The following is a 13,306-nucleotide window of genomic DNA, read 5'->3' as shown; positions in this document are numbered from 1 at the left end:
TGTTACCACTTTGTAAGAGCATTATCAGCTAAACTCAGGTTTATGCAAAGGAAACAGACAGAAGAATCCACATTAGTGTGAAGTAAAAACAACACTTTATTGATATAGCACACATACATCTGTGAAATCTGTAGCCAACTCCAGTGGCCGATGTGGATGGTGCACAACAACCAAAAGCAGTCCAGATAGCCAGCTGATCAGCTGCAGGGCTCAGGCAGGCAAACGATGGCAAGCCGGAGGTGTCTATAGCCCTCGGATTGTACCACTGACAGGGGAAAAAGCGATCACAAACAGGAGGTATCAGGTGCAACATGTTTCGCCTCCCTTTTCAAGCCTGCAACTGGTCATCTGGGTATCCAGACTGCTGTTGTGCACCATCCGCATCAGCCACTGGAGTTGGTTACCCGTTTCCCAGATGTAAGTGTGCCATTTCAATTGTGTTATTGTGTTTTTACTCCACACTAATCTGGCACCCTGCTGTCTGTTTCATTTGCATGTCCATGAGGGATCCCTTCCAGATCTACTCGGTAGAAGTTGCTGGCTTTAGTGCATTTATGGATTCAATTTTCTTATCTGCCATGGACTATACCTTTTTCCACTGTGCTTTACAGCGCGATTGTTCTTGTAATTTATACAAGTTTGAGGTTTGTTAAACTCAGGTTTAGTTCAAGTAGATGGAAAGGCAATACATAAGAACATCCACACAACACTTCAATACGTCTTAAAAGCATTGGTGCAGGAAACTGTCAGAAATGAAGTGTGACACTAATCAGATGGACCCGATTAAGGTCTATCTGCACCACCTGTGCCATTTTCTATTTTGGCATGAAATAGAAACATTTATAGGTCTGTGCCAGATTAACAGAAGGCAGTTTGCTATATAGCAAACTGCCGCAGACTCCCACCAGTTGTGACCTTGTCTGCTGACCGCTCAAATCCCTCTTTCTGCTGGTGCAGTGATTACACAGCACAAGCAGAAACTGCAGGTTAACAACCCTCTTCCTCCCTCTGCCCTGAGTCAAGCAGATGAGAAAAGAGATTGGAGCTCTCCATTCTATGTTCTGTGCCTGCCACAGTCACAGAACAGAGAACTGATCTTTCCCAATTAAAGGGCCCCAAACCCTTCAGGTAATGTGCCTCACTCTGAGTGAGGGAAGTGGACGGAAACAATCAGTAAGCCCAATGTAATGTCCAGAAGTACTCCTAGTTCTGCTTACAACTCCCAGGATTGGTAAGATTGCAGAGAGAAGCTGCAGGAGCCAGTCTATTGTACACAGGTACACATGTGCATCGGAGGAAGCATCCAACTGCCACAGACTTCATGAATGAATAATTTGCTAAAGGAGCTTCCATCTCCCAACAATGCTGAGGTGCTATACAATGGCACTGAAGCAGCAGAGCATTGTTGGCAGAACAGAATTAGCTACATACACAGAGAACTGTTAGGATCAACAGGTAATTACTAGGGAAGCGCAAAGTTAAGGGTATTAAATATTTAGCATGCAAAGACTTATTTTCATTTTCTGGGTGGGGATACACTTTAAGAGTGGAATTTATCAATTTTTATTTAAAATAAAATGTACAGCCTTACAAATGCCTCTTTCAAGTGAATTTATACCAGGATAATCACTTTATATCTTACATACCACAGTGTCCAGGGCCACCGGCCTCCATTTGCTCTTTGGTTTGCTTCCCACTTGAACAACCGTAGCTGTGGGATCCTAAAAAAAACAAAAAACATTTCTAGGGATTTATATTCCTAATGCCTCTGATCTTACTAAATTGTGGTCTGCAAAAACCTCCACCACACACACACCTCCACATGGCAATACTTGAAAACAAGAAGTTGCTCATGCATTAATTTCTTGCAAATGTGTCATTGTCAACAATACTGTGCAGATGACTGCTTGGAATTCATACCTCCATGCAGATCTGGTAAAGAACAAGGCATGCTGTGTGGTTGAACAAACGGTGCCTCTTCCAGCTGAACTCCACGTTCCCATCTTCATGTTGATGAGTTACTGAGAAATACAGTTAGCATAGAATGAGCAAAAACATGAGTGGGTGAAAACCGCTATTGTATGCCAGATAGACCAGCTGCATCCCAGCAAACACAAACGGAACGCAGCAGATTTAGGGCACAAGGACAGATGACTTTTCATTTCGTTTTGAATCCTTTTGCCTCTCCAGTCAGGAAGAAAATGACAGCACAAAGCGGGTCTTTTATCTGTCTGCTTCCTGTCAAATGAAAAAAGGTGCGATCTATTCATGCACTCAGTGATAAATATATATTTTCTGCAACTATCTGTTAACAGTAACTTAGTACTGAGCTTATAGTGTTTGGTAAATGTTAGAGGTAAACTTCCTGACAGGCTCTGCCATCTTTTGAGGATTTTACTGGCGAGAGCTCTGTGCGGAGCTCTCGGGTCTGCACATCTGCTGTGCCCACCATCACTGCTAGAGGAGCTGGAACACACACAGGTGGGTGGGGACACCGAAAACTTCAAGGTGGACAAAAACACAGGAAAGAACTATGGCAGAAAGATCCAACTGCTGGAGTATCCAAAACATAAGAAGCCAGGGACTGACCTCATTTATAAATAAAATGCCACATTTAGATGGGCTGCGCCTTTATCTATAGTTTATATACAGTATTTCACAAAAGTGAGTACACCCCTCACATTTTTGTAAATATATTATATCTTTTCATGTGACCACACTGAAGAAGTCACACTTTGCTACAATGTAAAGTAGTGAGTGTACAGATTGTATAACAGTGTAAATTTGCTGTCCCCTCAAAATAACTCAACACACAGCCATTAATGTCTAAATCGCTGGCAACAAAAGCGAGTACACCCCTAAGTGAAAATGTCCAAATTGGGCCCATAGTGTCAATATTTTGTTTGGCCACCATTATTTTCCAGCACTGCCTTAACCCTCTTGGGCATGGAGTTCACCAGAGGTTCACAGGATGCCACTGGAGTCCTCTTCCCCTCCTCCATGACAACATCAAGGAGCTGGTGGATGTTAGAGGCCTTGCGCTCCTCCACCTTCCGTTTGAGGATGCCCCACAGATGCTCAATACTTTTTAGGTCTGGAGACATGCTTGGCCAGTCCATCGCCTTTACCCTCAGCTTCTTAACAAGGCAGTGGTCGTCTTGGAAGTGTTTGGGGTCGTTATGTTGGAATACTGCCCTGCGGCCCAGTCTCCGAAGGGAGGAGATCATGTTCTGCTTCAGTATGTCACAGTACATGTTGGCATTCATGGTTCCCTCAAACTGTAGCTCCCCAATGCCGGCAGCACTCATGCAGCCCCAGACCGTGACACTTGCACCACCATGCTTGACTGTAGGCAAGACACACTTGTCTTTGCATTCCTCACCTGGTTGCAGCCACACATCTTTTGTGAGATACTGTATATTCAAAACTGTTTTGGACAGAGTGGGAAGTATTAGAACTCCTATCAGGTTTTATTGCTGACAGCAGGTCCATTGGGGAGATTCCTTCACTTTGTTGGGTAAAATTATTGTCCCACAGCAAAATTCTCTCCAACAGAGTCAGGGATAGCAGTAAAACCTGGCAGAGGTACTAACATTTGACCAAAGCATCCAAAACTTAAACAAAGGCTAGGGTATAGTTACACTTTTAAATGATTAACCACTTGCCTACTGGGCACTTTTACCCCCTTCATTCCCAGTCCAATTTTCAGGTTTAACGCTGTCGCACTTTGAATATCAATTGTGCGGTCATGCAACACGGTACCCAAAATAAAACAAAAAAAAAAAGACTGAAAATTTTGAAAAAAATAAATAAAAAAAAACATATAAAGCTTTTCTTAGTTTCCGTTATAAAATTTTGTAAACAAGTAATTTTTCTGTGCACGGATGAGGCTGCACTAATCAGCGGCACCGACAGGCATCACTGATGGGCACTGATTATCGGGAAGCTGATGATCAGTGCCCTGATTATCAGTTTAGATGTCCAATGTGAGTATTGCGGTTTACCGGCTGTCCTCTCCTGTGTAAGGAAAGGACAGCTGTAACCAGCAAATCCTGTTTACACTGTGATCAGCTGGGATTGGACACAGCTGATCACACAGTAGAGAGCCACTGTGATTGTATTTTTCCCCCAATCTGTGATCCTAACACAGCGATCAAAGATCCCTGCCAATGCGCGCCACAGGGGGCACACAGGAAGTGGGATTACGTCAATAGACGCCCTCCTGGAAGTGTGTGACCGCTCTGTAGTCGTCGTTCAGCTATAGCGTGGTCGGGAAGAGGTTAAAGAAGAACTGCCATTGATTTTTATTATTATTTAACTCCCCAGGAATCCAAGTGCAAATAGCTGCTGGGCCATTTCCTACATGGCCCCGGCCGAACATCCCTGATTGCACACACAGCTCTATGGCACTGTGTGATCCGTCAGCCATGCTGTGGATGTGTAAAAGCCATCACTGATAGAGACACAGCTGCAGCTCTGAGTGATCTGTCACTATTCTGAATAACAATCAGTGCTGCTTGCTCATCCATTATAGTAAAAGATCATGTAGAGCTGCAGCTCTGTGTAATCTATCACCATCTATGTTTGCTACATACAGGATGTCCTCAAATACCTCACACAGAGACACAGCTCTGAGTGGCCTTTTTTTTTTTGTGAATGAACAAGCAGCGCTCATTATTCATTCATATCAGGGAAAGATCACCATTAGAAAGGGGGTGGGGCTCTGTGCTGGATCCTCACAGGAACATACAAAATTTGGGCTTCAAAATGTGGTGGAGCTACAGCTATCTTAAAACAAGAAGAAATTGGGAGAAATCTCTTTCAAACAAGAAAACAGACAGCAAAGGCTTTGGTTAGAGTTCTACTCTTATAAAAAAAAAAAAAAAAAAAAAAAAAAAAAAAAAAAACACTGTAGGAAATTGAAATATGTTTAAAAAAAAAAAAAAAAGTGAGAAGAAGAGCAGGTTAAACTATACTAGAAAGATCTTGTCTTTCCTTCTGTCCTTGTGCTTTTTTTGTATGCTGGAATAAAATTGTCTGTGAGCAAGAACACATTGCAGGAATCTTTATCAGCAGCCTTAGAGATTAGTTTAGCAAGCATAAACCTATGAAGGGAAGAAATACCTCTGATCTTGTAGAAGGTCTCTGGAATAAAGGCCTGGATGGCTTTGAACCTCTCCACCACAAAGCCCAAGGTGGGGAACTGACAGCTTCCATAGCTGATGAGCTGATTAGACAACACCGAGGGAAATATCTTCTGTAAGCGGAGAGTCTGGAACCTGGTGAAAGCAGCACCTGTATGTGACATAGCAATTTGCTTTTACAGCTGTTGACAAGATATCTTTCAATAAGAGAAAGAGCGCGCGAGGGGGGAGCAGACAGAAAGAGAGCGCGCGAGGGGGGAGCAGACAGAAAGAGAGCGCGCGAGGGGGGAGCAGACAGAAAGAGAGCGCGCGAGGGGGGAGCAGACAGAAAGAGAGCGCGCGAGGGGGGAGCAGACAGAAAGAGAGCGCGCGAGGGGGGAGCAGACAGAAAGAGAGCGCGCGAGGGGGGAGCAGACAGAAAGAGCGCGCGAGGGGGGAGCAGACAGAAAGAGAGCGCGCGAGGGGGGAGCAGACAGAAAGAGAGCGCGCGAGGGGGGAGCAGACAGAAAGAGAGCGCGCGAGGGGGGAGCAGACAGAAAGAGAGCGCGCTAGGGGGGAGCAGACAGAAAGAGAGCGCGCTAGGGGGGAGCAGACAGAAAGAGAGCGCGCTAGGGGGGAGCAGACAGAAAGAGAGCGCGCTAGGGGGGAGCAGACAGAAAGAGAGCGCGCGAGGGGGGAGCAGACAGAAAGAGAGCGCACGAGGGGGGAGCAGACAGAAAGAGAGCGCGCGAGGGGGGAGCAGACAGAAAGAGAGCGCGCGAGGGGGGAGCAGACAGAAAGAGAGCGCGCGAGGGGGGAGCAGACAGAAAGAGAGCGCGCGAGGGGGGAGCAGACAGAAAGAGCGCGCGAGGGGGGAGCAGACAGAAAGAGAGCGCGCGAGGGGGGAGCAGACAGAAAGAGAGCGCGCGAGGGGGGAGCAGACAGAAAGAGAGCGCGCGAGGGGGGAGCAGACAGAAAGAGAGCGCGCGAGGGGGGAGCAGACAGAAAGAGAGCGCGCGAGGGGGGAGCAGACAGAAAGAGAGCGCGCGAGGGGGGAGCAGACAGAAAGAGAGCGCGCGAGGGGGGAGCAGACAGAAAGAGAGCGCGCGAGGGGGGAGCAGACAGAAAGAGAGCGCGCGAGGGGGGAGCAGACAGAAAGAGAGCGCGCGAGGGGGGAGCAGACAGAAAGAGAGCGCGCGAGGGGGGAGCAGACAGAAAGAGAGCGCGCGAGGGGGGAGCAGACAGAAAGAGAGCGCGCGAGGGGGGAGCAGACAGAAAGAGAGCGCGCGAGGGGGGAGCAGACAGAAAGAGAGCGCGCGAGGGGGGAGCAGACAGAAAGAGAGCGCGCGAGGGGGGAGCAGACAGAAAGAGAGCGCGCGAGGGGGGAGCAGACAGAAAGAGAGCGCGCGAGGGGGGAGCAGACAGAAAGAGAGCGCGCGAGGGGGGAGCAGACAGAAAGAGAGCGCGCGAGGGGGGAGCAGACAGAAAGAGAGCGCGCGAGGGGGGAGCAGACAGAAAGAGAGCGCGCGAGGGGGGAGCAGACAGAAAGAGAGCGCGCGAGGGGGGAGCAGACAGAAAGAGAGCGCGCGAGGGGGGAGCAGACAGAAAGAGAGCGCGCGAGGGGGGAGCAGACAGAAAGAGAGCGCGCGAGGGGGGAGCAGACAGAAAGAGAGCGCGCGAGGGGGGAGCAGACAGAAAGAGAGCGCGCGAGGGGGGAGCAGACAGAAAGAGAGCGCGCGAGGGGGGAGCAGACAGAAAGAGCGCGCGCGAGGGGGGAGCAGACAGAAAGAGCGCGCGAGGGGGGAGCAGACAGAAAGAGAGCGCGCGAGGGGGGAGCAGACAGAAAGAGAGCGCGCGAGGGGGGAGCAGACAGAAAGAGAGCGCGCGAGGGGGGAGCAGACAGAAAGAGAGCGCGCGAGGGGGGAGCAGACAGAAAGAGAGCGCGCTAGGGGGGAACAGACAGAAAGAGAGCGCGCGAGGGGGGAGCAGACAGAAAGAGAGCGCGCGAGGGGGGAGCAGACAGAAAGAGAGCGCGCGAGGGGGGAGCAGACAGAAAGAGAGCGCGCGAGGGGGGAGCAGACAGAAAGAGAGCGCGCGAGGGGGGAGCAGACAGAAAGAGAGCGCGCGAGGGGGGAGCAGACAGAAAGAGAGCGCGCGAGGGGGGAGCAGACAGAAAGAGAGCGCGCGAGGGGGGAGCAGACAGAAAGAGAGCGCGCGAGGGGGGAGCAGACAGAAAGAGAGCGCGCGAGGGGGGAGCAGACAGAAAGAGAGCGCGCGAGGGGGGAGCAGACAGAAAGAGAGCGCGCGAGGGGGGAGCAGACAGAAAGAGAGCGCGCGAGAGGGGAGCAGACAGAAAGAGAGCGCGCGAGAGGGGAGCAGACAGAAAGAGCGCGCGAGGGGGGAGCAGACAGAAAGAGAGCGCGCGAGAGGGGAGCAGACAGAAAGAGAGCGCGCGAGAGGGGAGCAGACAGAAAGAGCGCGCGAGGGGGGAGCAGACAGAAAGAGAGAGCGCGCGAGAGGGAGGAGACTTTTTTTTGAATACATAACAAGGCCAAAGCTACAAAAGTAATTTAAATTTCTTGCTTCATCAACAAAACTTTTTCTAGGTGATCTTTAGAGAGAGAAGAAATATTCTCTTAGACAGCTGTTAATGGACGTGTTCCCATTGGAAGATTTTCCCTCAACTCTTGTTCAGGCGACAACCATAACATTTTGGTTTTCCAATCACTTCATCAGGAACAATGGCCACTAATGCAAATAGACAGGATACCCTCGAGGACTATGACAATATAATGTGGGTGTAACACTGCTAAAAAAAAAAATCTAACTTTAATGTAGAAAAGTGCAAACCGATTTACTGCGAATTTTTTTTATTTTATTTTTTATTATTATTAAACTTTAGAAGTATTAGAAAGTACACATTACATAGTAGGTAAGGTTGAATAAAGACCGTCCAGTTCAACCTGCGTAGGTGTATGTGTGTCAATGTCGATAATCATTTCCCATATTCCTGTATGTTGTATTCACGAAGATGCACATCCAAAAGTCTTTAAAAATAGAGTTACACATCCTTATAGTTTTAACTTTGGATAGTAAAACATTTTTTTTCTGCCAGTAAATACCTTATACAGCCCACTTCCCGTTTCCTGTCTGGAAAAAAAAAAAAAAAACTAGGCTTATGACATCATGCACAGCTCTCTCCCTCACTCACTCTTGTGACAGTTTGCCAGGAAGGGAGGGGGAGTCATAAGAGGGCCAATGAGAGCCGTAGAGCTGGGAGGTGTGTGTCTGTGTAAATCCAGGAAGTGAACAGGCAGCAGCTTCAGCTGCCCACAGTTAAAATGATTGCAGCCAGACTCAGTGGAGGGAGATTTCTGCAGCATATTTGGCAAGTATAGAATCACAGTAAATATAAAATCACATGCAAAGTAGTTGGAGGGATGCTTCAGAATGGCAAAGATGTTTTTATTACAGATTATGTGAGCAGACTGCAGTTCCTCTTTAAAGCGGAGTTCCACCCGCTTTTGAGAGGTGGTCTTAAAGTGATACTAAATAACAAACAAGAGGTGGCCCTGAACCCGCTCTTCTGGGGTCCCTCGGCTTCTCTCTCGGCTCCACTCTGCATTAGAAAACCCCCTGGGAGAAGCGATCTCCCAGAGAGGGTTATCATGCGAGCGTGCTCCTGAGTCCAGCACTCAGAGTCAATAGACACCGAATGCAGGACTCAGCCCAGCCCCCCAGCGGCCGCGTCATTGGATTTGATTGAAAGCAGCGGGAACCAATGGCTGCGCTGCTATCAATCTATCCAATCAACAGCCAAGAACCCCCTAGTCGAGAGACAACGTGTCCCCGTGGAACAAGTTCGAAGGTTCAGGTAAGTAAAACAGGATGGCTGGGGGGCCGGTCACTGCTAGATGTTTTTTTCATATTAATGCATAGGATGCATTAAAAAGTGAAAAAACACTTACCTTTACAAACTCTTTAGATGAAAGACCGCCTCTCCACCCCTCATTTTTGGCTAGTTAAAAAAAATTAAAAAACCTTCTAACTTACCTTTTTATGAAGTACAGCCTGAACTTCCGATCCATCCGGTCCAAGGTGCAGGATGTCATATCCATTTCTTAAGGGAGCCCCCCCCCCCCCCCGATGTATTCTGGGATACGCGTGTCTCCCAGAAGACAGCCAGCCATTCACAAAGCGACTCGCGCATTAGCAGTAGGTAACGGGCAGTGAAGCCGCAAAGCTCCACTGCCTGTTTTCCTTAATTAGAATGGCGGCACCTGCACCCGATCTGATGGATGGATCGGTTTCAAAGATCCCTACCTATCCGAAGGTCCAGCTCCATCCTCACATCTACGGCATCACTGGTATTCTGATCAGGTGGAATGAAGTTCTGACAAGCTGTGCCGATGGAACGAGGCGTGATCTCAGAGAAACGGGCACGGAACACTTGCAAATTTGGTTTTACTGAAACAGAAAGAAAAAAACATTTATCTACATACATCTTATTTCAGAATGCAGGAGACTCCTCACTATAGTTACCAGTACAGGAAATAAACACCACAGGGTCCATTTATGAAGGACAGCAGATATCTAGTCTCTTCAAAACACCCCCTTTATTTCTCTACACCATGGTCTGCCCCTCGCAGCGTGTTCATAAAGTGTCGGCTGCGGATGTGAAGTCCTATCCCACACTGTCTTCTCAGTCCTGAAGGGCCCCTTCAAGGCAGAATTATAGTATATATAACCACATGAGGGAGGAGGTCTTTGGGGACTGGGAAGTCCTGAGGTTCTGTTTTCAAAGGGAAGCTACAATATATTTTTAGCAAGCACATTTATTAGTTAATTTTATGCATGCAAGCTGCTTCATAAGTTTGTTTCTGTATTACAGACTGGTACATTTCCCTCTCATAGCTCCCTATACTATGTTGCAACCAGTCAAGTCTCCCAGATAAAAGTGGCTTTAAAAATAAAAAGAATTTTTACCTTAATGTATTCTCTGCATTAATGTAAAAAACCTTTCAATGTCAGCTCCCCCCAACCCCCCCCCCACCCCCCGTTAAAGTGGTTCTAAAGGCTCGAGGTAAGCCCCCTTTAAAAAGTACCTGAGTCCCCAACGTTCGTCCAGCGATGTGCAAGTGACTAAGCACTCCGGGGACTCTTTCCCCTCATTGGCTGAGACTATTGGCTGTCAATAACAGCTAGTGAGCCAATGAGGAGAGAGAAGGGGTGTGGTTGAGCCACAGTTCTGTGTGTGAATGGGCACAGGGCTGCGGCTCGGGAGCTCCCATTGCAAGCTGCGTGCGCTGGGGGCACTTGGAAGGAGGGAAAGGCCAGGAGTTCCGGGAGGGGACCTGAAAATAAATAAAAAAAGAGGATCGGGACTGCTCTGGGCAAAACCACTGCACAGAGCAGGTAAGTATGAAATGTTAAAAAAAAATAATTAAAAAAAAGCCTTTAATAACACTTTAAAATATTTACTTTAGCCTGATCTCAATCCAGTATTGTGCCCTTCTTACAGGAGGCTCAGCAGCAGCGGGAGCCATGGGCTTCAGCTGCTGTCAATCAAACCCTGTGAATAGGGAGCCAAGGGTTGAGGCTGAGCCAGCTAAGCTGGAGACTACGCGAGCCCAGAGGCATGCTTGGGGGACACACTCAGAAGAGGAGGAGCCTAGAGCACCAGCGGGGGACCCCAGAAAAGGAGGTGCGGAGCCACTCTGTGCAATACAATTGCACAAAGCAGGTAAGTGTAACATGTTTATTACATGCGGGAGTGACAACATCGTGGCTCCAGCCAATCACAGCACCGAAGCACGCCAACCCGGAAATAACTCTGGTAGACAGGTTGCCAGTCACAGCGGTGTATAGGGACCACTGCAACAGCTCGATCTAAGGGAAGTACTTCATAATGAGCTAGTGTGCGATATATACTGCTATTATGCCTTTGTCTTGCATGTTTTTTTTTTTTCTGAGTTTACAAACACTTTAAAAGGTGACAATAGGGAGATGGCAGACAGATGCAATACCTGCTTTGCAGACATCGATAACTTCAAAACCGATGTTCTCTCCTTCTCTGTCGCAATCCGTCCATATGACGAGAACTTGGCATGCCCGCACCTCTCGCTCCAGCGTTCTCTGGAATCATCAAAATTACAGCTTTAATGGCTTTTATGTGTTAATCATTGTGCGTCCTTCATTGCCATAAGTTACTATTACGTCTCCTACTGCTCTGCATAGGAAATGCTGTGAACAAGAAATATTTGTGGCCTCCAAATCTAATAACAGATTCCATAAGGGCAATAGGATGGGTTTCAATTACAAAAGTACTTTTCCTCAACTGCATAGGTTAGCATTCTCATCTGTCACAGGTATTTGATTTAAAGTCAAACTAAAATCTCACAACTTTTTCTCTCTATCTCTGTACTGTTATATGTAACAATTTCTAACAGATTTTTTCAATTAGAAATCCCCTAAAACACATTTTCCTCAGTGTGAAGTGTAATTCCTGCCCTCCCCTTCAGTGCCCTGTCTCAGCATACTGTAGATGGTTAATGACCACATGCCCACCACAAGTGTTCATACACAAAATTTGTAAATTGGAAGAAGAAAGCGGGCGAATCTGACAACGTTTGTAAAGGCCCGTACACACGGTCGGACTTTTTGACAACAAACATGCAAATTAGCTGTTTTGGAGCAACATCCGACTGTGTGTACGCTCCATCGGACAAACTTTTTCTGTTTTCATCGGACTTTTGTTGGCTCTGCGAACGGACAAACTTTTTGACAACAGAAGTCCGAAGGAGCAAAGTCCGACCGTGTGTATGCAAAGGCATCGGACTTTTGTACAAGGTACAAACACGCATGCTCAGAGCCTATGCAAACGATCAGACTACAATACAGAAGTTGACCAAAGGTGGCGCAGGAGTCATTGAACGTCCTCTTTTGAAGCGGCGTCAGTACGTTGTGACGTCATTACGTTCATGTTTGTTGTCAAAAAGTCCAACCGTGTGTATGCAATACAAACTTGTGGACAATACACTTTGTACAAAAGTCCACGGAAAAGTTTGTACAAGTCCGACCGTGTGTATGGGGCTTTAGATTAAGATGTGCACAGGACAACGCGGCCAAACTCTCAAGCCTATTAGACTGCACAGCCGTATTTAGATACCCTGGGCAACTGCTAAACAGGAATATTGGAACAATGTCCAGTATCCATGTGAGTATTTATTTCTGTGAATTCAACTAGGATTTCAACTGAATAAAAGCAAATCCATAACTTATTTAACCCCTTCCCCTTGTCAGGGTAATACAAATGTTAAAGCCGAAACACAATTTTGCAACGTTGATTTGTGTTAGTAAAATTGTACATCACATGTGTATCCAGGTGGTATAATCCACCTGGATACACGTTTTTTCTTTTCAGGACAAATTGGGATTTCTTTTGGTGGTATATGGTAATGGTATGTCCCGATTTTTTTTGTTATTATATTCAAAAGAAAAACTGGCCCAGAAAAGATAAAAAAAAAAAAAAAAAAAAAATGATTTTTTCAAAGAACAATCTAAAATAAGTTCTGCTCCCTACGATCTCAGCAATACCACATATGTGTATGTTAGTTGTTGTTTGTGCCCATAGGGGGGCCCAGAAACAACGGTGCACACTTTTTTTATCCTGCGTAAAACAATGGGGTTTAATTACTAAAGGCAAATCCACTGTGCACTTGGAAATGCAGTCACTGTAGATCTGGGGGAAAGAAAAATTTTAAATAGAATATTTGCTTGTACATGATTGTATGATAGAAATCAGCAGAGCTTCCCCTCAGATCTACAGTGACTGCACAGTGGATCTGTTTTTAGTAAATCAACCCCACTGACATGGATACTAATTAAACTTTTTTTTTTTCTTCTATTCTACCCAAAATATGCTGTGACCTTTGACCCCAACACTAACCCTGGCAAACCTTGATCTTGTTATTTTTTCCTTTATCTTTCATTTTTTTCCCCCACATTTTTTTTTTTTTTTTTTACGTGCAGCTTTATCTCCTGCAAGTAGAGAAAGATACAACATATCTTCCTTTCCATTTCAGAAGGGGAAGTCATTATAGGGACAGGCTCACAGTTTCGGATCACTTGGACAGCCAATCAGAGGCCATCACAGCGATCAGGTGACCCAGAACTCCTGATCG

The 13,306-nt window shown here is 46.9% G+C and overlaps 1 protein-coding gene across 1 annotated transcript in view; it reads right to left on the bottom strand.

Moving 5' to 3' along the window:
- The window catches only part of TOP3A (DNA topoisomerase III alpha), a 50,589-nt gene that overhangs the window by 26,312 nt on the left and 10,971 nt on the right, over nucleotides 1-13,306 (bottom strand). The window contains exons 6-10 of the mRNA XM_077449438.1: nucleotides 11,150-11,258; nucleotides 9,447-9,590; nucleotides 5,125-5,295; nucleotides 1,921-2,021; nucleotides 1,647-1,721 (exon numbers count right to left, since the gene is read on the bottom strand). Of these exons, the coding sequence (XP_077305564.1) occupies nucleotides 1,647-1,721; nucleotides 1,921-2,021; nucleotides 5,125-5,295; nucleotides 9,447-9,590; nucleotides 11,150-11,258 (600 nt within the window). The remainder of the gene's footprint in view (nucleotides 1-1,646; nucleotides 1,722-1,920; nucleotides 2,022-5,124; nucleotides 5,296-9,446; nucleotides 9,591-11,149; nucleotides 11,259-13,306) is intronic.

Source organism: Lithobates pipiens, unplaced genomic scaffold, assembly GCF_037356315.1.
Source record: "Lithobates pipiens isolate NorthernLeopardFrog02 unplaced genomic scaffold, aLitPip1_a1.2 Scaffold_22, whole genome shotgun sequence".
In the NCBI taxonomy this organism is placed as follows: Eukaryota; Metazoa; Chordata; class Amphibia; order Anura; family Ranidae; genus Lithobates; species Lithobates pipiens.
This window is presented reverse-complemented; position numbering and strand designations above follow the sequence as displayed.